This window comes from Suricata suricatta, chromosome 14 (assembly GCF_006229205.1).
Source record: "Suricata suricatta isolate VVHF042 chromosome 14, meerkat_22Aug2017_6uvM2_HiC, whole genome shotgun sequence".
Lineage (NCBI taxonomy): Eukaryota > Metazoa > Chordata > Mammalia > Carnivora > Herpestidae > Suricata > Suricata suricatta.
In genome coordinates, this window is record NC_043713.1 from 56936856 (window position 1) to 56962902 (window position 26047).

Below are 26047 nucleotides of genomic sequence, written 5' to 3' on the forward strand. Positions count from 1 at the left end.
TAAGTGAAATAAGTCAGGCAGAGAAGGACAGATACCATATGTTTGTACTCATAGGTCTAACAGGAGAAACCTTAACAGAGGACCATAGGGAGGGGAAGGGGGAAAGAGAGTTGGGGAGAGCGAGGGACACAAATCATGAGACTATTGAATACTGAAAACGAACCAAGGGCTGAAGGGGGAGGGAAGTAGGGGGTGATGGTCATGGAGGGGAGGCACTTGTGGGGAGAAGTAGTAGGTGTTATATGGAAACCAATTTGACAGTAAACTATTACTTTAAAAAATAATAATGAAAATAAACTCACAGAAGCAGAGAGTAGAATGATGGTTGCCAGGGACTGGGAACTGCAGGAAATGGGAAGATGTATAGCATGGTGACTGAATAATAATAATGTATTATATATTTGAAATTTGCCAAGAGTATAGATCTTAAGTATTCTTACGACACACACACAGATAAAATTATGTGACACGATGGATGTTTTAATTAGCTTGATTGTGGTAATCATTTCACAGTATATACACACACGTATATCAAATTACCACATTGAACGCTTTAAATGTAAATGGTTTTTGTCTGTCATTTATACCTCAGTAAAGCCAGTGGGGGAAAGATAATGAGGTGTGATAAGAGAGCACGTTCTTTCCTCCCTGTTGATCTTAAGAGACAAAGTATTCAAATTCTGTTCTATTACTGAGAGTTGTTTGCCATTGATGAGTATGAAGTTTTAGCAAATGCTTTTTCTGTATCTCTTGAGACTATCAGTTTTTTGGCTTTTAGTCTGTTCATACAGCAAATTGCATGGAATGACTTTCACACATTAAACTGACTTTGAGTTACTAGGATAAATCTCATTTGGTCGTGATGGATTGTCCTTTTTATGTATAGTTGGATTTAATTTGCTAATATTATTGAGTATTTTGGGGGCATATGATCATGAGATATTCTTTTGATCTGTAGTTTTCTTATAAAAGATACACTTACTCTGCTTTTGTATCAGGTTATTGATGGCCTGCCTTATAAAGTATGTTACTGCTTCTTTCATTTTTCAGGAGAGGGTATGTAGAATTAGCATTATTTCTTCTTTACATGTGTTGTGAAATTCACCACTGGTAAGCCACCTGGGGTTAGAGTTGTCTTTGTTTTTAAATATGAAATCATTTTCTTTAATAATCATTGAACCATTGAGATTGTTTCCTTCAGTGAGCTTTGGTAGTTTGTGCCTTTTAAGAAATTTGTTTCACCTCATTTGTTGATTTTATTTGTGTAAAGTTGCTGATAATATTCCCTTAGTACCCTTCATGTGTTTGTAGGATCTGTAGTGATGCTCCCTTTTATTGCTGATTTTGGTAGTTCTTCTCTCTTATTTCTAATAGGTCTTGCTAGAGATTTTCAATTAAAAAAAATTTTTTTTAATAACCAGTTTTCAGTCTTAGTGATTTTTCTTTATTTTAAAAATTTGTATCTAATCCTGTTATCTTTCTATATTTGATTCTGGTTTAATTTCTTCATAGTGTGAAAACAAATTTTATATGATTTTAATTACTTAAATTTGTTAATGTTTGTTTTTGACCCATGACATGGTTTATATCAGTAAATATTCTGTGTGCCCTTGAAAAGAATGAATATATTTTTGTTGGGTAGATTTTTATACAAATGTCAGATCCATTTGATTTGAATTGATGGCATTTTTCAGTTCTTTTATATCCTTGTTGATTTTCTGAGAGTAGTTGAAGCTTACAACTATAATTATGAATTTGCCAGTTTTATCAATTTTTGCTTCCTGTAGTTTGAAGCTCTGTTGCTAGTTGCATACACATTTAGTGAGCTGATCCTTTTATCAGTGTGTAATAAGTAAAGTTCTTCCTTGAGAACTATTTTGTTTGATATTAATTTAGTCACTCCAGCTTTCCTTTGATTAGTGTTTGCATGGCATATCTTTTTGCATTCTTTTACTTTTTAACCTACCTATATAATTATATATGAATGAATTTCTTGTTAATAGCTCTCATAGTATGGCCATTCCCCCCCTTTTGATAGTCTTTTTTTTTCTTTTCCAGTTTTCCTATTTGTATATTTATTTCCAGCATAGTTAACGTATGCAGTATTATAGTAGTTTCAGGTATACAGTCTGACAACTTTTTAAAATTGGTGTGTTTAGTCCATTGCATTTCATATCATTATTGGTATGTTTGGTTAGGTCTATCATTGTTTTGTTCCTTGTTTTTCATCAGCTTTTTTTAAACTGCCTTCTATTGGGTTATTTTTACATTTTTAAAATATTCCATTTTGGTTATCCTATGTATAATTGTATTCATTGCTCTAGCAATTACATATTATATCAAGGTCATAGAACCTAACCATGTATTAAATGCTTAATATTAATTGAAGTAATATTTTTAGAATCTAATTTTGGTTTTTATTCTGAAGTTTTCCAAATACGGTTATTGAAAGATAATATAAGCTTTTACTAACATATAGTCTGTTAATATATTGCTATGTATAGTTTTTTAATATATTTATTTATTTTGAAGAGAGAGAATAAGGGGTGGCAGAGAGGGAAAGAGACAACCACAAGTAGGCTCTTGGGATTAAATTTTTCTGTTTATATATGACTCATAACTCTAACTCTGTAAGCTTTACACAGGTCTAGTTTTGAGGACAGTGCTATGTTTAAGTGATTCTGTTTATATGGTATTAGTTGAAACAGTTGAATAATCCCAAAATAAACTCTGCCTCATGTGTGTAATGTCAAAAAAGTTTCCGTATTCAAGTTTATTTCCTCTTAAAAGATTTGAACTATTTGAATTCTGACATTTTTTTCTGTTGGAATGTATTCTGATTTGTCTATGTTTGGATTAATTTAATCTAGCTTTGATAATTTACAAGCTAACTCAGTTCATTTAAGGGATTTTGGAATTTGTTTCTATTGAAATCAAATATTTTAAGTCACTAATAGAACAGTTTGAAGAACACAGAAGATCTTAATCCTCTTTTCAAGGTATCTAGACTTCAATAATTTACATAGATGCTAGAATGTAGCTTTACTTAGACCTATAATACTCATCTATAGGAAATTTATAGCATGAAAATTAAAAATTAGGCTTGTCAGTTCTGCTTATTGTTGTGGTCCAAGTCATGCTTCTGTTGGCAGTAACCTCAGTTTAGCCCGGTACTAAACAGTAGAGCTCTCTGTGATAATAGGAGTGGATATCTGTATTGTACAGTAGTTAATTTAATTTTAGTTAATTTAACTTTCAGCAGCAACATGTAGCTAGTAGGTTATCAGACAACAGTGCTGGTCTAGTCTCATGGCTTCCTTTTTTATATGTAAAACTCTCTTCTTTGGAATTTTTTTTGCATCTCAAGTGTAAGTTTGTTTGTAAGCATAGGCTTCTATCAGGGTCCTTGACCTATTGCAGAGCAGGAGACAGAAAACTAAACAAATTAGAAAGAAAATAATATATGACATAATTACAGTATGGTAAGAATTCAGTCAATATTCATTGATAAAGTGACTGTCTACAGATGTCTGGAAGTTCCATGAAGGAAAATAAACACTCCCAAGCATTTTAAGTTGGAACGGTCTCATAAATTTAAGTTAATCTAAAATGGTAAAATTGTAAAATTGCCAATCAGACCTATTCGATTCTTGGTTGGGTCTTCAGAAGTAAATTCCAGACCAATGCAGAACTACCAGAGAAGCTATAGAAACCTCTACCTTTAGAGACAGGCTGAAATGACCAGCCCTTTGCGACTGCTTTCACTTCTGCTGCTTGTGGTTACCTGGAAAACAGGAGATTAGGTTTTAGTTTAGAGAAGGTGGAAAGAAATATAAAAGTGGTTCTGTTTTCTTTTTTTCAGTGACAAACTGAATGGACTTAAACAGTAGAATTTTAGGAGCTCAAATTCTTAAATGAAACCTTACTTTAGGCTAGGACTTATAAAGACAGAATAACAAAGTGCATTAACTGTGGTGTATACCTTTAAGTAGGTTTTATTGCAGATTTGTACAAATAACCCTCATATGTCCATTCTTTACAGATCCAGGATGAGAAGACTGATAAAAGAAGAAGCTAGCTGAACAGCTATAAGATGCCCAAATCTGGGTTCACAAAACCAGTTCAGAGTGAAAATTCTGACAGTGACAGCAATATGGTAGAAAAACCATATGGAAGAAAGGTATATAATTATATTAAAGATGTGTTGACTATTTTGGAACTGGGAAAAACTCCCCACTTAGTATTTTTAGTAATTACCCATAAAATAAAAAAGCAGTTGGATGCCAGATAAATCTAAACCATTTATCTAATTCCTTTAAAATCAAATTGGATTCCTGGGATAAGATTGTTTTTCATTCCCTGAGATAACGTGTTTACTAAAATGGCATGTTTACCTAGGAAATAATCATTGAGAGGGGGTGAAAAAGAATCCAAGCATGGTAATCATTTGGCATTTCTTTCTCTACCTTCGACCCCCAGTAGCAAAACACGTACACAGTAGCAGTTCCATTTTCCTTGTCTTTAATCTTGGATAAATTTATATAATTTTCCAGCCTTAGTGTATCTCTCAGTTTTGGAGGACAAGACTACTTTATAGGATTGTTGTGACAATGAAATGGCATCAGTATGGTGCCTGATGCAATGCTTGTTACATACTGTGTGCTCAGTAAGTGTTAACAGTTTTTGTTGTTTTTATTAGTGATTGGCAACAACCTGTAATTGTCTTTTAACATCTATCCATCTTCATTCCTATTAAATTTAGGCTCTCAAAACCTTCATTTAGACTTCTGTAGTTGTCTCTTAACTGGTCTCACTATTCTTAGTCTCTTTTATTATCTAATTTTACACATTATCTTTTTTTTTAAGTTAGTTTATTAATTTTGAGAGAGAGAGAGAGTGCATGCACAGGCATGAGCAGAGGAGGAGCAGAGAGAGAGAATCCCAAGCAGGCTCTGCACTGTCATTGCAGAGCCTGATGTGGGGCTTGAGCTGACAAACCACGAGATCATGACCTGAGCTGAAATCAGGAGTCAGACACTTAATTCACTGAGCTACCCAGGCACCCCATTACACATTATCTTTGAATTTTTCTTTTTACTTTTTATGTCTTTTCACCCCCCCCCTTAGTCTTTTTTGTTGTTGTTGAAGAACATCTGAAATGGTTCTAGGTTTTAGCGAATATGAATAGAGCTGTGATGAACATTTGCATACAAATATTTTTAATAGCTTTATTGAAGTATAATTTATATACCCTAAAATTCATTCACTTAGTGTATGATCGATCCAGTGATTTTTAGTAAATTTGTAGAGTTGCATACCCATCATCAAATCCAGTTTTCACCATTTCCATCATTGCTAAAAGATGTGTCATGCCCATTGCATTCATTCCCTATTCCCACAGCAGCTCCTAAGCAACCCCAAATCATCTTTCAGAATCAGGAATTTTAAGTTTTCAGACTTTGTTCTTTTCAAAAGCCATTTTGACTATTTAAGGAACTTTGCATCTCCATGTAAATTTTATGATTAGCTTGTCAGTTTCTCAAAAAAAGCCTGCTTGGATTTTTACAGGGATTTTATTGAGTGGATCTATTTGGATAGTATTGACATACCAACAGTGTGTCTTCCAGTTCATCACTACAGAATCTTTCTCTCTTTAGTTAGATCATCAGTTTCCTTCAGCAATACTTTGCAGTTTTTAGTGTACAAATTTTGCACTTCTTTCCTAAATTATTAATGTTTTATTCTTTGGGATGCTATTGTAGTTAATTTCATTTTAGATTTTTCATTGCTAGTATATAGAAATACAAATGATTTTTGTGTAGTGATTTTCTATTCCATGAACTTACTGAACTCATTTATTGGTTCTAAAAGTTTGTGGATTTCTTAAGATTTTCTACATATGGGATCATGTCATCTCCATATAGAGATAATTTTACTTCTTTTCCAATATGGGTACTTTGATTTTTTTTTTTTCTTTGCTATTGCCCTGGCAATCTCTGCCATTAGATTAAAGTGATTATTCCATTTACATTTAATGAATTATTTATAGGGTTAGACTTATATCTGCCATTTTGCTCTATGTTCTTATGTTTTATTTTTTTTCTCCCTTTTGTGATGCCTTTTTAAACTTTAAATATTAAAAAAAATTTTTTTTCATATTTATTTTTGAGAGAGAAGGAGACAAAACTTGAGTCGGGGAAGGGCAGAGAGTGAGAGAGGGAGACACAGAATCCGAAGCAAGCTTTAGGCTCCAAGCTTTTAGCACAGAGCCCAACATGGAGCTCAAATCCACAAACCATGAGGTCATAATCTCTGCCAAAGTCAGGCACATAACCAGCTGAGCCCCACAGGCATCCCTAATATTAAATATTTTTTAATATACTATTTAAATTTATGATTTTTAAAGCTATGTTTCTTAAATTGTAATATTACATGTTGAGCTATGGCTTATAATGTGCATCTAATTACTATAAATTAATAGTGACTTAATTTAGTAAAGTATAGCAACTTTGTTCCTGTATAGCTCCATTTCCTCCCCTTTTTTGTGTATCTATTTATCTACCCATAGATTCATCAATATTTGTTATTAATTCAATAATAGACTATTACAATTTCATACTGTTTCATCTTTGAAATAAAAGGAGAAATACATATTCATACAATTCTTTTTACCTATACATTTATCAGTTTTATCACTCTTAATGTCTTCTTTTTATAGACTCAAGTTAGTGTCTGGTTGTCATGTCCTTAACATTTACTGTAAGATCTTTAGCCATGATTTTTCTAAGTCTTCATTGATCTCAGAATATCTTGATTTTGCCATATTTTAAAAACAATATTGTTGAAATATAATTCACATATCATATTTAAAGTGTACAATTCAGTAGTTTTTAATATATTTACAGAGTTGTTCACTCATCTCCACTATTGATTTTAGAACATTTTCAGTCAAAAAAGAAACATTACATACCCATCAATAGTCATTTCTCATTCTGTCTCCAACCCCCATAGCTCTAGGCGGCCACCAATTCTTTCTGTCGCTACAGGATGGCCTATTCTGGATGTTTCATACAAATGGAATTATATAGTATGTGGCTTTTGGTGACTGTTTGCCTTTATTTTCAAAGAGCAGTGTTGTTGGATATAGAATTTTTAGTTTTTTTCTTTTAGTAGATTGAATGTCACTCTACTATTTTCTTGCTTTAACTGTTTCTGGTAAGTCAGCTATTAATTGTTTTGTACCCTTGTCACAATGAATTTTTTTTACTGCTTCTCTTCTCTTTGTCATGTGCTTAGGGTTCCCTTTGATTTATCCTTTTTGGGGTTTGTTGAGTTTCTTTTAAGAAACTGTAGATTTAAGGTTTTCATGAACTTTGGAATATTTAACTTACTAATTATATACATGTGTATATATATGTATATATATTTTTGCCATCTCCCATCTGCTGTTGAACATATCTAATACATTTGTCGTTACTTTGCCTTTCATTTTTTCTTAATGTTTTATATTTGAGAGAGAGAGCATGTGAGCGTGTGAGTGCATGAGTAGGGGAGAGGCGGAGACAGAGGACAAGACACAGAATCTGAAACAGGCTCCAGGCTCCAAGCTGTCAGTGCAGAGCCTAAAGCAGGGCTCAAACTCCAAACTGAGAGATCATGACCTGAGCTGAAGTCAGACACTTAACTGACTGAGCCACCCAGGCACCCTGGTACTTTTCTTTTCAGATCTATTATTTCCATTTGGTTCTTTTTGTGATTTTTCCTTACTGGAATTTTTTAAACACTTTTATTTCTTTCTTTATAATAACTGTCAAATGTAGTATATGGGCTTACTCAGAGAAATTTCTGTTGAATACTTTTTTCTTTGCTTTTTAGTATATCTTAATTTTTATTGGAAACTGGACAATTTAAGTCACATACTGTAACAGTAGTACAGTTTTAGATACTCATTATTTCCCACCTGAACCTTGTAATTGTTGCTGAGTTGCTTTTGTTTGTTTTGAGTAAAATGTTAGGACTTATTATGACCACTGGTATTCATTTTTTTTTCTTTTTATATTTTAGTCTTGCTTCCTTGTAATTGAACCTTGTAATTGTTGCTGAGTTGCTTTTGTTTGTTTGTTTGTTTTGAGTAAAATGTTAGGAGTTATCATGACTACTGGTATCCATGTTTTTTTCTTTTTATATTTTAGTCTTGCTTCCACAGAGATATACCCCTGTGTCTGTCGAGATTAGTCAGCAGCCATTGATTAGTCAGAGGTTGTACTTAAACCCCATTAGCCAGTCAGATATCCAGCTTGTACGGACAGATTTGCCCATATATTGGCAAGTGTATTCAGTGTTAGGGCATTTTTGAAATCTGTCCTGGCATTTACTTCCTGTTGGGCTCACCTGGGTCTTCCCTGCGCTTGTGTGCAGTCAACTACGGATATGTAGAGAGCTTGGACCCTCTGATTTCTTCTGCGTGTACATACCATCTCCCAGTCAGGGAGGGGTAAATGAAGAGCTTAGCCCTTCTCCCATCTTTCCCATGGCCGTGGCTTCTCCTCTCAGCCAGGGATGTGTGACAGTCTTAGCTGGCACTACCTATGGCTCTCTCGTTTGTGCAGTCTCCCTGTTAAATTTCTGGCTTATTCACTATCTGCTGCTCTTCTGCAGCGGGATCACAACCTTAGGCTAATAAGATGTTTGTTTTTTGCCCCCTCCAATTGTTTTCTATCCTGATTGCTATTTTTAGAAACAGTGCAGCTGCATGTATAGGCTTTTTACCTTCTTTGCCAATTCAAATGGACACACTCTGGCAGGAAAGACGCTGTTTTTCTTGCCAGCCCCACCCTAGTAACACTTCATGTGAACTAAGCATCAGCCAGGGAATGAGAGCATTCCCCCAGCAAGAATGCCAGAGACACTCACTGTTCTTATCTATAGTTCAGCAGTTTTTCTTGAGGAAAAAAAATGCCTCTCAATTTATTGTTTGCCTTTTTTTAGTTTTTAGAATCTTGGTTTTTTTGACAATTTTGTCTAGATTTATTGTTGTTTCTTGGGGAGGGGTAAGTTGCTAATACCTTTATTTCACCATAGACAACTTTCCCCAAATGATATTTTAATTTGCCCAATGTGACAAATCATAAGCAGAGTGACTTTATTATTCATTTTATTTAACAAATCTTATATTGAATTCTTATTGTGTTATGTAATTTTTTTAATGACACCTGGAATAAAACAGTGAGTGGTTAAGGCATGATTTAAGTCTTCATGAAGACTCTTAACTAATTACTCTTCCTGTTTGTCTGAAATGTTTTGTTCTCAGGATCCCTTCAATGTAATTAAACATCCTAAAGAGCTTTTTTGTATGTGGGGCTATCTGTTGATATTTACATTATCAGAAATTAAAACTGAGAAAACATTTAAAATGTTTATTAACTGGTTTGAAAATACCTATGCATATGTTTATACACATAAGATATTTTTATGGAAAACAACTATATGTCCCAAGACAAAAAAAATATATTAGTGAGAAGTGTTATTGGTTTTGCACGTATCTTTAGTGTATGATTTAACAGAAGACCATCAAATTCTCATCTGCATCTACATGCAGTGTATTTGGATATTACTTGTCATGTAGTCTCTAGAGAACTCTAGTATACTTAAGAGAATGAGAAAGGTACAGTAGTACCTTAGTGTTACTACGAATGTATTTCTGACCTTGAATGTATTTCTGACCTTGCAGATCCTCTGATGATCTCAGATACCATAATTTAAGAACTTCTTTGCCATTGTAGGAAGCACATTAATGAGAATATTCAGTGTATAATTATAGGACAAAAAAGGAGAGAAACAGTCAATTCTAGAGGGTTCAGGTATGGTGTCACAGTAGAAAAGATCTGGATTCTCACAGATGAATAAGTAGTTGGCCAGCAGGAAATTGGGAACAGAGGACATTCCAAGTTGCAAAAAAGACATAAATCTGTTATAGTAATACATATAAAGTTAGGATATGGCCTGTGGAGGATGGAGGGTAGGAGATAAGCATTAGACAGCAGCCAGTTCATTATAGCCTTATATGTGTTGCTAAGGAACTTGCAATTTATCCTGTTGCTATTGAGCCAAAATGGAAAGGTCATAGAGTGTTATTTTAAAAATCCAAGCAAAAGGCAATGTGGGCAGCAGCTATGAGGATGAAAAGAAGTTGGCAGATGTAAAAGATGTTGAATGAATTAAACTTGTGTATGTAGAAAAAGTAATCTAGATCCACCCTGAGGTTGATGGAACTATTCCTTGAGAAGGAATTCAGGAAATAGAAGAATTGTTGTTTAGAGAAGAATTATACAGGTACAAGGGAAAAGGGACATCTTCATGTTTTTCTTAAATTCTTTTATTAATAATAAAGACTTCTATTTCTAAGGCAAGTCTCTAGAATTTTGTTGGTTAACCTTTATATTAGTCATTCCTTTTTATTTCTGAAACTTTGACATTTTGGCCTGCTGACACTGGGAGGCCTGCCATTCCCAGGGCTGGCCAATTCCCAGAGATCTTAACTTGCTGTGACCATACATTTCATATGCAAACCAATCCAGAGTCCAAACCCAACCACCAACTGTAACCAACACTCACATTCTGGGCCACTGTCCCCTGCCCTAATAAATCACACTAGAGCCATGTACCAGACAATAAGAGAAACAGTGCCCATACCCCAAAAACTACTGACCGCATTTAAAATAGTCAGGCCTTTCCTTTTCTTTCCTGAGGAAACCACAACAAAAGCTTTTGCCCACATTTCCCTTCTTTCCTTCTGCCTACTGACCTACCTTAGTGCTACCCTTTGTGGCCCTATGCAGGGTAGCATGCCCCCACTTGGGAACTGTTAGTAACAGACTGCCTTTTCAGTGGCAGTAGTCACCTGATCTGTTGGCTTCACCCTACCTGAATAATAATAATAAAGCCTGTTTTAAAACAGCCTTATAAACAAAATACATGCCTGTAAAACTTGATTTCATTGGCAGAGGTGGGGAAAAAGGCTCAAGAGAATTTAACTTTATAACTGGTAAGTAAATAATATGAGCCTGTTATTCAGAAATCTTTATCAGTTAAGATATAAGTAAGTCACATTCTCTTCCTGATTTGTTAATAAATGTATCAAAAATGAATGTAGACTCTATTGAGATGTTACCTTTGTCACTTGTTAAGATCATCATATGGTTTTTCTTTAACATTTTGATATGGTGAGTTGTCTTAAGAGAGTTTTAATAATAAACTATTTTTGTATTCTTTGGGTGAGCCCTGCTTGATTCTAAGTTTTAAGACACTAAGTTTGATTTGACAGTTTATTTAAGTAATTTACTTTTGCATTTATTTCATGAGCAATTTAGTTTATAATTTCTATCTTTATTCTCTTTTGGTATGTTAAAATAATTTTTAGACTTAAAGATGGATTGGTAGCTTCTAATCATATCTTTATGCTGTATTATTTACATGAAATGGGAAATACCTGTTTCTTGAATTTTTTTTTAATCTCTTGTGAAATCTTCTAGGCTAGTTACCTTTTTTAAACTTAAAATCTTTGGCTATGGATTTACTGTCTTCGATGTTTATTGGTCTGTTCAGGGTTTCTGTTTCTTTCATGAGTCAGCTTTTAGTAATGTATGTTTTCTAAGAAAGTAATCTTAAAAGTTTAGTGATATAAAAATGAATACAATATCTTTTTATAACTTGTTTTTTTGTAACTTTTCTATAACCCCTCTGGAATTGTATGTAGGTCTCAATTCCAATCTTTATTATTTCTTTTTCATTTTTATGATTAGACTCACTAAATCACCTTTAGTGATTTAAAATCACCTTTTGATTTTACTGATAAATTCCACTCTAAAAAACATTTGTTATTTTATTTTTTGTGCCTCTTTCCTCTCTTCCTTCATTTTCTTTTTGGATTGAAAGCTGGTGTCTTCTGCAATCTACTTCTAATTTGCTTCTGAGAATCTCTGTAAATATTATATGTCATTTATTATTATAGATAGTTTGGGAACTATTGTTTTAAGGTTCTTAGTATCTAGCATGTTTTTCACAAAGGCGTTCTTATATCCCAGTTTAGATGTGTGGTACCATTTCAGGTATTAAGATTATAATAAGTGTGAACTTGATAATGGCTAAGGACTATGAAGGTAGGATATTCACCTGAATGAGTGGGTACATGATACTAACAAAACACAGTATGTTTTATTCTATCCAGAATCACTTTTCAGATTTATATATTTGTTCATTGATGGTAACAGGTGTATTATGCTTACAGAGTTTTATTATATTCAAGATATTTTGTTTTACTGTTATTTTAAAGTTAAGTTGTTAAGTAAAAGTAGGAGAATATGCGACAAGTTAGGAAAAATGTTACTGTTGTTGAAACTGGGTCTTGAATACATTAAAGATAGTGGTTTGTAATATCTCTGCTTTTGAATATATTTGAACATTTTCTTCATAATTTTTAATTACTGTCTTCCTTAGCTAATATTGTTATAACTTTATATTTGATTTTTAATAGAGTAAAGACAAGATTGCATCATATAGTAAAACTCCAAAAATTGACCGAAGTGATGTGGGCAAGGAGATGAAAGAGAAATCGTCCATGAAACGTAAACTTCCTTTTACCATTAGCCCATCAAGAAATGAAGAACGAGATTCAGACACAGGTAGAATAATTTGTTCTCTGATAAAATCTTAATCATTCTTTTACTATGATTTGCTTCTTATCATTCCTCTTGCACCCCATTTTTATAGAGATATGTTTATATTTTGGTATTTCAGGTTTATCATTTTGGGGCAGAAATTCATTGTTTCTCACCCAAAAATGATTTCTCATCAGATAAAAACAATTTGCTTCTTTCCCTACTCTCAGATTTATTGCAAATCTCTTACCACTTTCAGAACTTAATTTCTTGAATAGCATTTCAGTAATGAAAATTTACTCTGATAGGGAGCATAGGATATGTTAGAGTTGAGAAAAATTTGAGTTTTTGTGGACACAGTAGTGAACCCAACAAAGAAAACAGTTTAGGCATTTTAGATTCAGAAGTGAATCAGAAACATACCCTCCCCAACCCTGAAAAGAAAAATTATTGAGGTTTACTGCCTAAGCCCATTTCTTTCTTCAGACCTCTTATATGTCAGAAATGGTCCTTGACCTCTGTCAATCCTGGTGGTTCATAATAGGTCAGAACCTTATTACCACAGTCTAATAAACCATTAGATTTTGTTTTAGCTCTGAACTAATCATTTCTTGAAACTCATATAAACTTGACTGTTCTGTGTTTATCATAATCATTTTATCCCTTGCCTGAAATATTAATAATGAGCTGTTTTTAAGGATGTTTCAGCTTCACTCACAAAGTAACTGTCCCATTCTGAGTTTATGTACAGAGATTATATTCTACTTATATCATCTGGCTATCTTAATCATCAGTGTGGAAATAGTCTTTACTGTGGAATCTGAAAATATTTGAAACACCCTGTGCTTATCATAGCTTTAAAAAAATACTTAAATTTTATCATATGTTTTTAGGTAGGTCTCCTTTTGTGTATTTATTTTGCTGTCTTAGCTTGAATTATAAATTTTTCTTAAAAGTGATCTTTTTAAACCTTGAAAATTGTTGTTTTTGCAGTGATGAAATTTTGTGCTTCGCATTTAAAAATTTTTTTTTTTAAATGTTTGTTTATTTTGAGAGAGAGAGAGAGCAAGTGCATGAGCAGGGGAAGGGCAGAGAGAAAGGGAGAGAGAGAATCCTAAGCAAGCCCCGTGCAAACAGTGGAGCCTCTGCCTCTCTTTCTCTCTCAAAATAAATAAATGTTAAAAATATTTTTTAATAAAAAATATAATAGTAATCAAAGAAATACAATATAAAACAATGAACAAAATCGTTGGCCTAAATCATACCACGTGGTCACTGACCAGAAATAGGAATGTGCTTTAGTTTGTCTAAATTATAAGAATATATTGTTGGAGGTAAATATGAAATATTTATTTAAAACTAAAAGGTTGTTAACATTTGAGTTATTCTTTAATTTAGAATTTATATAAGTAATTATTGATGACAATGTAAATTATTTTCAAGTGTGTTTATTTCTACTTAGAATCGGAAAAATAACTGCAGGAAAATAAGTTATAGAGAATTTGTTCAATTATGGTAAATCCAGTGAAGAAAAACGGTTTTTACTCTTAAAAATAACATTGTAGAAGAATACATGAAATGAAAAGATGCTCATAGCATACAAATTTAAAAAATAGGTTATGAAATAATGTAATGTTTGCATTAAAAGTCACATTCCATATATTGATACTTCTATGTATGTGCACACAGGGCATATATTAACACATATTGAAGAATAAAATTGTTTAAATATAAAAAACTGTTTCATTGTAGAACCAATCTAGCCAAACCTAGTTACTGTATTATGGTCCCAGAACAAAAATGTAAATATTTTAACCCTGGCTTAGGTTAAATAAAAGACAGGGATTGGGAATAAGGACAAAATGTTATTAATGCTCATCTTTTATGGCAAGGGAATAACTGATACTGTCTACAACTGTTTTTAAAAATAATCACTTAAAATTTTTAATCTTTATCTAAAATTCTTTCATATATATGTTTACATATAATATGTTTATATTTTAGTATATGATCATCTTTCTTGTAGAAAGGAAGCAATTCCTTTAGTTTTTCCTCCTCTTCCTCTTCTTTTTTTTTTTTTTTTTTTTTTTTTAAGCTCTGAACCCAGTGTAGTGCCTGAACTCATGATCCTGAAATTAAGAGTAGTTATCCAGGAACCTTAGTTCCTCTTCTTTTTATGTTGGATTAAAATAAAATCTTTCAGCTTTTTATTTTAAAATAGTACATACATATATTTTTCTGTTTGTATGTATATTAACACACACACACCCCAGTTCCTTTCTCTTTACATGTATTTAGAGAGTTACCTGGAATGATGGTCACTAGATGTTAATATTTCTGTTTCCAGTATTGGAATGACTTTTTACTTTCTTTGTTTTTTATAGGACTTGAATTTTTAAAATAATTGAGCATAATTATTTCTGTACGGCAGTCTTTTTAAAATTTTTTAAAGGTTATTTACTTTGAGACTTTCGTGCGTGCATGTGTTTGTGTGCATGCATATGTGATCGAGTGGAAGAATGGAGAGAGAATTTCAAGCAACCTCTGCATAGTTAGTGCAGAGCCCGATATGAGGCTTGGGCTCATGAACCATGAGATCATGACCTGACCCGAAGTCAGGCGCTTAACCAACTAAGTCACCCAGGCTCCCCAGTTACTTTTTTAAAAAGATATTCATGCTGTTCAAGGAAGACTCAGTGATCTGCCAAGTCAGCAATGCTGCCATCAGTTGGATGAATCATTCTTATTCTTCATTTTGAGATACCCTAGTGTGTCTTAAGCTTTATAACTCTGAATTATTTAATATTTATTAATATTTTAAAAGATACTTTTAAAAAGTAATTGCTTGACTAGACAAAATTTGGGGGAACATTACAGCATAATTTGAAGTCATGCCAGTGGGTCCTTAAAGATGTGTCATAATACTATTTATTTCAGCAAATTTCCAGTTTGTCTACTTATATCATTTCAGTATCCAACGTTGTCCTATCCTTTTAGAGAATTCTCATAAATTTTGCCCCATGAAATGTTAGGAGGTGAATATATAGAGTGACAAGGAGACAAATTATTCCAAACCTATAGTGTGCTTATCACTTACATGTAGTTTACTTTCAGTCTTTCCTTGTCTAGAATCCTGGCAGGATAAGTTAATTGTTGTTACAGTAGAGGTAAATCATTGCATAGTGTTTATTATCAGAGGCTTTGGAGTCTGACAGATCAGTTTTGTATCCCTATTCTGCCCCCTACTAGTCCTGGCCAAAAAATTTGAGCCCTTTATAACTCCAATTTTCTCATCTATTAAACTGCATGTAATACTAGCTTCAGAGAATTGTAATCTTTCAGTGACATACTGTGTAAAATCAGTTTGTGATACATTAATTAAAACAGAAAACCTACTTATACTGGTTTAATATAAGATGGAGATTTTTTCATCTACTGTAATAAAAGGCCAGAAGGTATCAGTCCAGTGTTGTTATGGTAGTTCAGTAATGCCATCAGGGACTGGGATGTTATCATCATTTCTGTGCTCACTCTTAACTCATACATGGGCTTTGTCCTTAATCATTTTGCTTTATAGTCACTGAGTATCTTCTAACTCCTTCTGGGCAGAAAGTAGGAGAGGAAAGACCAAAGACAAAGTATATTGCTTCCAGTAAGACGTTGCCTTTTTATTGTGAAACAACCTCCCTAGAAATTTCTGCCTACATCTCATTGGTTAAGCCTTAGTTACAAGGGAGTCTGGATAGTAACTTTCAGCTGGGTATGGTGTCACCCTAATCAAAACTGGAGTCCTTCTGTTAAGAAGGGGAAAATGAATAGTGGGTAGGCATCTTTCAATACCGACACTGTATTATAGTACAGTAATTAATAACTAAAAACTGCTGTTATCTCAAATAGTCATTGTTTATACCTAAGTGAATTTTATTCCTGTACTATCAGTCAAAAAATCATACTTTTATTTCCTAGTCTAATGGAATCCAAGGGGAAGCCACAATCCCTTGACATGAAAATACTAATTAACAGCTATCATGAGGGTACACATGAGACAGGTCTCTTCTTGGCCTTCAAACTAAACTTGCAATTATTTTGTTATGATTAATGTCATCATGAGCATCTTTGCATATTGTATTTTTATTATATCATGAATTCTTTCTTACTCATTTCCAGGAGTAGGGTTACGGGATTAAGGATTAAATATTTCTGTGATGTTTCTCCAAAATAATTATACCTTGTTCCAAAGCCATCAGCAGTATATGAATGTTCTTTAACCGCAAATAACATTGGGGTACAAGTTTTTCTTTAGATTTGATAGATCTAATGTCCTATAGAAGTAAATCAGTGGTACTTCATCATTTTTACTTGTTTAAATAAGTAGAATGATACAGTACCCTTCACTTTTAAAAAATCTTTGTTTTCTCTTTGTAAGCATTATTTATTTACTTACTAATTTTTTTCTTTTGTCATATGTAGATAGTGCAACACAAGAAAATCCAAAGAGACACAGTATGATCTGTTCCCCAAATCCATGAGACCAGTTGTAGAGCATGTTCAGATGTTTTAAACTAAATTTTCTTTGCCAGCCAGCCTTAGAAGTTCTATTTTCTTGATGCCATTGAAGGATTTACCCTGTTTAATATGACTCAAGCAAATTTGGAGAGAGGAACTTTTTAAAAAAGAAAACAAATATAATTTTTATGGTAACAGTGCTAGAATAACGGATAAAATCAGTGCTTTGCTTAATAAGGATGATCATCTTTTGATGATTTTCATGGAGATTATTTATTATAGATTTGCTTTTGTCCCTCTCCCATCTTTAAAACTTTCACTTTAAAAAATTTCAAACGTATAGTGCAAACCTTTTTAATCATTCTTGATTTTTTTCTCTTATTCTCTTGCAACCCAAAACAGAATATTAACTAAAAAACATGGCTTTTAAAATACAACTATTGTTTGTCATACCTTGCTGCAGAGAACATGTCAGGGAGGGATAATTACTCTGCCTGGCACTCAGTGTTTTACAGAAACCTGCTAGGTTGCTCTCGTCTAAGTATAGCACAGAAGAGGGTGAGTTAAGGGACAAGATATGGAAGCTTTTAATTCAGCTGCTGAATTAAATCTTTGCAGAACACACATTCAGATGCACCAAATATAAACATACATACTTGAATAAAAGCCAAAGGGTGTGTGGAGTCAGAGTGGCTTAATTTACTGCAAAAGGAAGATTTTAGTAAATTTACACCACTTCCTTATATTAATGAATATAATTGAAAGTTTAGTTTATTCATTATGCTTTAATCTTTTGCAAAAATACGATCTGCTTTTAGTAATTTACTTAATTCAGTTTGTTGGCACAACTTATCGGTTGCTTCTTTTTCTTTTCTTTGCAGTATAAGGAGGCCATTTTTGCTGGTGTTTAAATGAAATGTCACATATTCTTAATGGAATTTTTCTAGTTGCTAACTTTGTTCAGTTTAGAAATACAACTTGCCATTGAATCCATTTACCCACTTGTTTTAGAATTGGTCTAAATGTTATTTTATCAGTTACTTCCCTTTCAATTGAGTGAGGCTTCTCAACACTAAACTTTTTGGCTTATCTTTAAAAGTTTTAAATACTATGTTTTACTTAGTTCTTTTTTCCCCCAACACTTGCTTCTTTATAACTGAACTCATGAATACTAATAATGATCCTGAAAGAAAAGTGTCTGTCAATAAATTGAGTATATGAAGATCAAAATAATATTGTGAGTTACAATGGCATATTGTTTTTTAAGTAAAAATATCTGCTCTGGTCATATCACCAAAAGTCAGTTGGAGGTATTTTTACTTGTCTTGAATTGCTAGGCAGAATTCCCTATTCTTATCTTAGCTGATAAACTTTGTTTTGATTTTAGGCTGTTTTCTTTCTAAGAGGTCTTAAATAGTGGTCAGTGTAGTAACTCATACCATTTGAAAGGCCTGAGGTCTAGAAAGATGCAGTCCAAAGTGTTCCATTGTTTTCTGAGTAGTTTGGCATTCATAGAACAAAAAGGATTATTTAGGTCCTTTATTCAAGTTTCTAAAGACAAATTCTAAACAGAATTTGATAGAGGACTGCCTCTTTTATCATTATTAATAGATTGGAAAAAATACAGCTTCAAAGGAGATCTCTTTTAATAAATAGCGTCAGTAATGTCTATTATCACAAACTGCATGGTTGACTTTCTCAGCTTTAATAGTCTAATTGAAGAAACTGAAGTCTTGGCCAAATTGAAATCTTTAGCCAAACCTGTGTTTTAAATGTGCTTTTGGCTTTACCTTAAAAATAATCTTTTGGAAAAACAATGATAGATCATTTACTAAACTAGTGGTCTTTTAAAAAATGTTGGTTTGTTGAATTCTGCATTTCCCTTCGTGTGCTTTTTTTCTTTTCTCCTGTCTCTTCTTATTCTGTAGATTCAGATCCAGGACATACAAGTGAAAATTGGGGGGAGAGACTTATATCTTCTTACAGGACATACTCAGGTAATTAGATTATCAGGGGCACCTGTTTAGCCAGTGGTTTCTGTCACATTTACAAGTAACTGTTGTACTATAAATAACTTCCTTTCAAACCAGTATATAGGTATCGTTGGTTGAATAAGTGAACTACATGAGTGACACTGAATTTTCCAGTTTTTGTTTGAGGTATCTAGTGCATCATAGCCAACACGTGCTATTTATGAACATTATAAGCAGGACTACTATGTACCACCACTCAGTAGTTGCACAGAAAAACATGGGGCCACCATTCACATAGAAAAACAATATAAAAAGTCAGCCCTATGGAATTGTGCAGTGCAGTATTTCCTATGGGAAGATACTCAAGGTCCTTTGTCTCTTTTGCTCTGTACTCTACAATGTATACCACATGTACTGGTTTTGATAGACAATGTCCTCTTACGGTTTAATCATGCAATGTTTTTTTAAAAATTTTTTAACTTTTTGGTTGAACTATCTTTAGTCTATTGACTTTGCTGCCCTTGTTGAATTTAACAGTGGATTAATACAACAGCTTTCCTGGAGAAATGCCATTATCATTTACTGTGTTGGAACTGCTTTATTTGGCTATGGCACCAGCTACTAGGGTTCTTAATTGCTCCAGATAGGAGAATATATAAATACTATCTTATGTGAAAACTAATTAGTTAAGTGTTTTGATTGTACTTTTTTAAATGGGTTTATATTTTTCTCTCTTAACTTTTTATATACAATATGAAATATTGTTTAGTCCCTGGGTTATCCAAGTGTACAGTTTTCAGCATATGACATTTTGTTATAAAAGCTGAAATAAACCTTCTGTTTCTGGTATATTTTGTGTTTGTGAGGGTGGCATAGAACCAAATATTACCCTTAAAATTATCCTGAAAGCTACTAAATGGGCTGATAAGTCAGTACTTGATTATTAAAATTTGGGGGTAAAGGACATGTTTTCAATCAGCATTAAACTCCACTTACGGTGGAGTTGGGTGTACATTTCTGAAACAGGACTCCTCAGGGCCTGGGTGTACCTGAAAGATTATGGGATGAAAATATCTATGATCTGAGTATTAATTGCTGGAAATCAAGAGATACAAGCACCTACATTTTAGAAATTCATGTAGATGCTTTAGAACAAAAGAGCAATGGCAACATTTGTTTTCTCAGACTTGAATTAACTTTCCAAATGTGATTGATTTAGTTATATTCATCTGATTTTGAGTTACACCTCCATTGCTCCATTTCTTCCACAGTGACTGCTTTGTGGGGAAGTATCATTCTTTAGCTTTTGAGTGGCTGGTAGGTTTATGAACCAGTACCCCAAGACAGAAATTTTGTTTCTTCTCCTTAATATACCCTACACTTAATTGGGATGGGACTGTGTTGAGCTTTTTGTTTATTCTGACAGGTCCTGAAAAGAAAGCGTTCATTTTTGAGATAATAAGACCGAGATGTCTCTATATTTCTAAAAACCTTCTGAACCCTGAATAAAAAATGTTGGATTGTGGATAATCCATTTCTCTGCTTTTCTTTAAGTAAAACAAGTAAATTGCTTGGATTTTTCTTTAACAATCTCTAGAGTGGCCGAGTGGAATCTCAGTTCTATAGGAGACTGTGCTACATGAGCACGTGTCAATATTTCTTTGTTTAAACTTTAAAGTTCTGGCCCATTTTTTGGACAAATCTATACTACATAGTTCAGCTGTCAAACTTGAGAAGTACCCAACTTTCTCAAATTTATGTGATCATTTTTTACCTGTGACCAGTCAGGAAACAAGTTCTTCACAGTATAGATCCCAAATAGTCAAAAGTTTTGTTGAATGCTTTACACTTGAAAAAGCACACTTTGGGACATATTAATCTAACATAATTTTGAAGAATGGTATTAATCTAGCTATCTTACATCAGTATCTGTTTACTTACCTTCTTTTCCTATCTTATGTAAAGCATGAACTCACAAAAATGACTAAGGTGAACTCAAAGAAAAATAGAATTCACTTGGATGCTAGTATCTAATTTGAATTTTTGCTTGAATATTTGGAATATGTACAGTTTTATTCTCTTCCAAGATATAATCATTATGTCTTTGATCATTTGGCAGCCAGAATTCTAAAACGAATTTACAAGTGTCTCACTTTTTTCTGTAAATGGACTGTGTATCACTTTAGAGCATATTCTTTTTAAAACATTGCATGAAATGCAATGAGAGCAGGAAACTCACTGTTTTACAAGTGATGAAATATGAAAATTTTCTTAAAATTTTAGAAAATATTTTAAGGAAAGATTCTCTGTACATTTTCTTCACATTGTTTCCTCAAATTACTAGATTTCACTTCTTTTTAGAAAACTTTTCTCCTTTTTATAAAATTTTTAGTGTTAAATACTTGAACTTTAGAAAAGAAGTACTTTTGTTATATTTAAAGATTTGTTATTTAGGTGGGAAGTCATTAAAATAAAAATTATGGTTCCTCATTAAATATGAGAGAACCAAAGCATACAGAATATTATTAGAAGAAGCTATATGTTTCAGAAAAAAATGGGCTTCTCTTAAAATCCTCTTAAGGGCTTTATAATAAACTTAGCAAGTTAGGTTAAACACTGTGCTGAAACAAGATTTATACTAAAGTGGACCATTAATGATACGAAAAAATGAGAACTAGGAAAATAAAACAATATTTAGAACTACTAATAAAGGCTGACTTAAGTAAATCTTAAAGTTTTTTTTATCTTTTTATGTAAAATTAAATATCAACACAGTGGACATTTTAGGAGCTATTGAGTTTTGAGTAATTTGTGGGCAGCAGAGTTAAATGTTCTGATCTCTTAATTTTTGTAGGCCATTAGTATTCCAACCATTGTATCATAACCAAATCAGTGGTTCACTGCAAGAATTACTGCTTTAAGTTCTTACGCCTTAAATGATTATATAAGATAAAGAATATCAAACTATAGTTTCTTGAAACTTGCTAGATTAATAAATGCTTATCACTTGCAGTAGTCTATATGCTGGCCACATCTACCTAGAAAAAATAAGTGTAATATTTATTTACTACTAAACCTTTTCTTCTTCCATTTTTGCTATGTTCTACATTTGTTTTTAAAACTTATTTATTTATCTTTGTTAGTCCATATTTGAAGGGACCATCAAACCCAGATCAGTAATTCTTAGATAATTTGTATAGGATTTCCCAAGAAAATAAGATGCCTAGACAGTTAACAAGCAGACATTAACTCACACCTGAATTATCTCCCAGAGGAGTCCTAGAACGGCTATCTGTATCTCTCTGACTTACGGAATTCAGTTTTATCTGATGTACCTGGCACTTGATGAGGAATGCTGGCTGCGTTGCCAAAGGATTTCCCAAATAGCTCAACCTGAGAGTTGGCTTTATGATGGATCAAATCTCTTTCAAAAAAAACCTTAGACATTTTGGATCTTTGTAGAATCTCTGTTAATCACCCCCACATACCTACACACATGCAGAATCTTCAATTTGCTCATTTTTAGCTTTGATGAGGATCATTCCACATTTAGCTATCCTGTGTCTGGGATAAAGTGATCTGATGCTTCTTTTCAATAATTTGTGTGATTAGACTTGTTAAATACTTACCTCATTAGAAGATTGTACATATCATCAGTGGAATTAGGGAAGTAATTTGAAGGAACATTGCTAATAAAGACAGCAGTAATTAAGAAGAATAAAATGATAATGAAGAGAAGCTTCAAAGATGTGATACTAAGGAATGTTTGAAATGTTATTGAGGAAGTTAAATTTTAAAAGAACCAATCCTTAAAATACAAATTATCCTAGGAATAACGTTTCAGATATTCTTAATTTTCAGAGAACAGTAGAATTAGGAATATATTTTTTTCAAAGCATTCAGGAAGGAAATTGCTTATATGATACAATAAAAGTCTAGTTTTCTTTTTTGTCAGCCTATTGCTAGTTTATGTTTCTTATATACAGGTATAGCATCTGTTTTTTTAAAGTTTTCTTATGTTTTGCTTTTCAGTGCTTGCATTTGTTTCAAATTCTTACATATTTATTAATAATTCCAGAAAAGGAAGGTCCAGAAAAGAAGAAAACAAAAAAGGAAGCTGGAAATAAAAAGTCCACACCAGTTAGCATTCTTTTTGGTTATCCACTCTCTGAGCGGAAGCAGATGGCACTCCTTATGCAGATGACAGCAAGAGACAACAGTCCAGGTGACCCCATCATTGAGTACATGTGTATTCTTAGTTTGCCTCAGAGTCTACCCTTGTCTTAATTACTTTAAATTTTTATTTTTTCTTGTATTTAATAAAAATTTCTTAGAAGTTAGGGCGCAACTGGGTAGCTTAGTTGGCTAAGTGTCCAACTCTAACTCGGATCATGAGCTCATGGTTTTGTGAGTTTGAGCCCTGCATCGAGTTCAGAGCCAGCTCAGAGCCTGGAGCCTGCTTTGGATTCTGTGTCTTCCTCTCTCTCTGCCCCTCTGCCTCACATGTGTGCGCATACACTCTCAAAAATATTTTTAAAATTTTAAAAATTATAAGTGTAATTTTACATTTATTTGGGTGATGATTGTTTATTGTCTGTATCCTCTACCAGATGAGAATCGACACAGGAACAGGGATCGATCTCTGCAGTTAGTGGTCATTTAATAAATCTTTGTCAACTAAAATATGTAATTTAGAAATGATCATTCAATAAAAAAGAAAAATGGTCAAGTTGAGAAGTCCATTGCTGTATTGGTGTGCTTTCACCTTACCGAAGCATTTTTTAACCCTAGTGTCTATAAAGCTGTTTCTGGATTTATAGTTTAGTTTTCAGTTGCTAAAACTGGTAATTTTATCACATTAGTACTTTTAGAAGTAATAATGTAATTCATGCTTTATTGTTTGAGATCTAAATTATTTTAAAAGGAAAAATATCTGTGATATGCTATGTAACTTTATTTTGTATTTCATTTCACACTTCTGATTAAGGTGTTGTACTACGTGTGTGTGGGGGGGGTGATTTATTTCTATACTGTGGCGCCCTCCCCCCCAAAAAATAATTAGGATGGGTTACCAGCAGAAACAAAACAGCAAGGGAACTGCTCAACTCACTAATTTATTAAAAACAGCTAGAAAAAGCTAGAAAAAATCCAGATAGCTGGACTGAGATGATAATTACTATTGAATGCATTCTGGCAACTAACACCACAAAATTTTAACTTCTATAACTTACTGACTGATAAAAGAAAGTAAGTCAGTTTTGTCTAGAGGGGAAAAAAATGTCTTTGGGCTCTGAATTCAAGGCATCTTTATATAAGATTTTGGATAACTTAACAGACCCTGTTGAAATGCATTAAAAAGTTTTCTCTGGTGAAGTTTTCCTGTATTGGCTTTTTTAAAAAACTATGATAACATTGTAAAATTTTTAGTTTCTATGTATTGTAGTTTCCATCAAATCATTGGTATATCTAGTCTTTCACTAATGAACACCTGTTAGGGCTTCTTGCTTTTCTAAAGTAGAGTGTGCTGTTTTTGGTCATTCTCCTGCCTTTCCACCTCCAATTTTTGAAAGACTAGCCAAATTAAAGATTCTATACATTGTTAAAACTTTAGTTGTTTCTGTAAAATATTGACCTTGTGTCAGATTTAACAGATGAGAAAACTTTTATTTTTACTTTTATTTTTAATGTTTTTATTTATTTTTGAGAGAGAGAGACAGCATGAGCAGGGGAGGGTCAGAGAGAGGGAGACGCAGAATCTGAAGACGGGCTCCAGGCTCTGAGTTAGCTGTCAGCACAGAGCCTGACGTGGGGCTCGAATCCGCTAACCGTGAGATCTTGACCTGAGCCGAAGTCGGATGCTTAATCGACTGAGCCACCCAGGCACCCCAAAACTTTTATTTTTAAAATCTCACTTTGTTATACCATGAATTTCTATCCTTAGAATAAATTAGAAGGCAAAAAGTTAATCTTACCATGGCTCCAGTGTGTTCCTTTTAGAAGTTTTCTAGTTACAAACATGTTTCATTGTAGGGATTTGTTTTGTTTTGTTTTAAAGCAAATTCTGTCCCTGATGTGGAGCTTGAATTCACAACCCCGAGATCAAGATTCACATGCTCCACTGCCTGAGCCAGGCAGCCTCCCAATGTAATTTGTGTTTTAAAATTTAAATAAAATCATATTCTAATGCAGTTGATTCTTTTCATATAAGGATTTTTAGTTAACTTTACTAATATATGTAGAACTAGAGTGGACAGTTTTGAAAGATGAAGCTGTTTGCCAACATATAAGCATACTTATAGTTTGAGTCATTATTTTATCCATTATAATTAATTTCCCCTTTTATGTTATATTTACTCTGGTTGCCATTATGGATAATACTATTATGTATGTGAATATTATTTTCAAATGGCTAACAAAATTTTGTATGAATTAAAAGTCCTTACAAGCTGCTTGAATAAGAAATGATGTCCTTTCATTTTTAAGAAAGTGAACAGCTAATTTTCTTAATAATTTGACTATGAAGGTTATCGTAAAATTTGTTTATTCATTTTACAAATATTGCATGAGTACCATTGTGCCCAGAAGTCTTCTAAATAGTTGAGATACAATAACGAATAAGATACACAGGAAGAGACAGTGTCCTTGCTCTTAACGGAGTATACTTACAAAAGTCCTGGTAAGAGACTGTTACTGACACAGTGCACTTTAAAATCCAAAATGTAAATTGTTTTCTTATTAGGGAAAGAATGATGGTCTTTAGTGCTCTAATTATGTCAGTTTGCAAGAAAATTACTATATGATGCTAGAAAATTATTTTCCATAGACTTTCCTCTTATAACATTTGTTTCTTTTAAATAGTTGTAAATTTTCATAATTAATTACTAGCACTGTACATATGTCTGGAATCCTTAA

General features: G+C 32.9%; 1 protein-coding gene across 2 annotated transcripts in view; it reads left to right on the forward strand.

The window, feature by feature from the left end:
• Positions 1 to 26047, forward strand: part of ANKRD12 (ankyrin repeat domain 12) — a 123296-nt gene that overhangs the window by 32534 nt on the left and 64715 nt on the right. Inside the window, exons 2-5 of one of the 2 annotated variants that reach the window (XM_029922608.1) lie at positions 4043 to 4180; positions 12533 to 12680; positions 19091 to 19159; positions 23214 to 23360. In XM_029922608.1, the coding sequence (XP_029778468.1) occupies positions 4094 to 4180; positions 12533 to 12680; positions 19091 to 19159; positions 23214 to 23360 (451 nt within the window). In that variant the 5' untranslated portion in view covers positions 4043 to 4093. The remainder of the gene's footprint in view (positions 1 to 4042; positions 4181 to 12532; positions 12681 to 19090; positions 19160 to 23213; positions 23361 to 26047) is intronic. The other variant, XM_029922609.1, reaches the window with a different exon arrangement.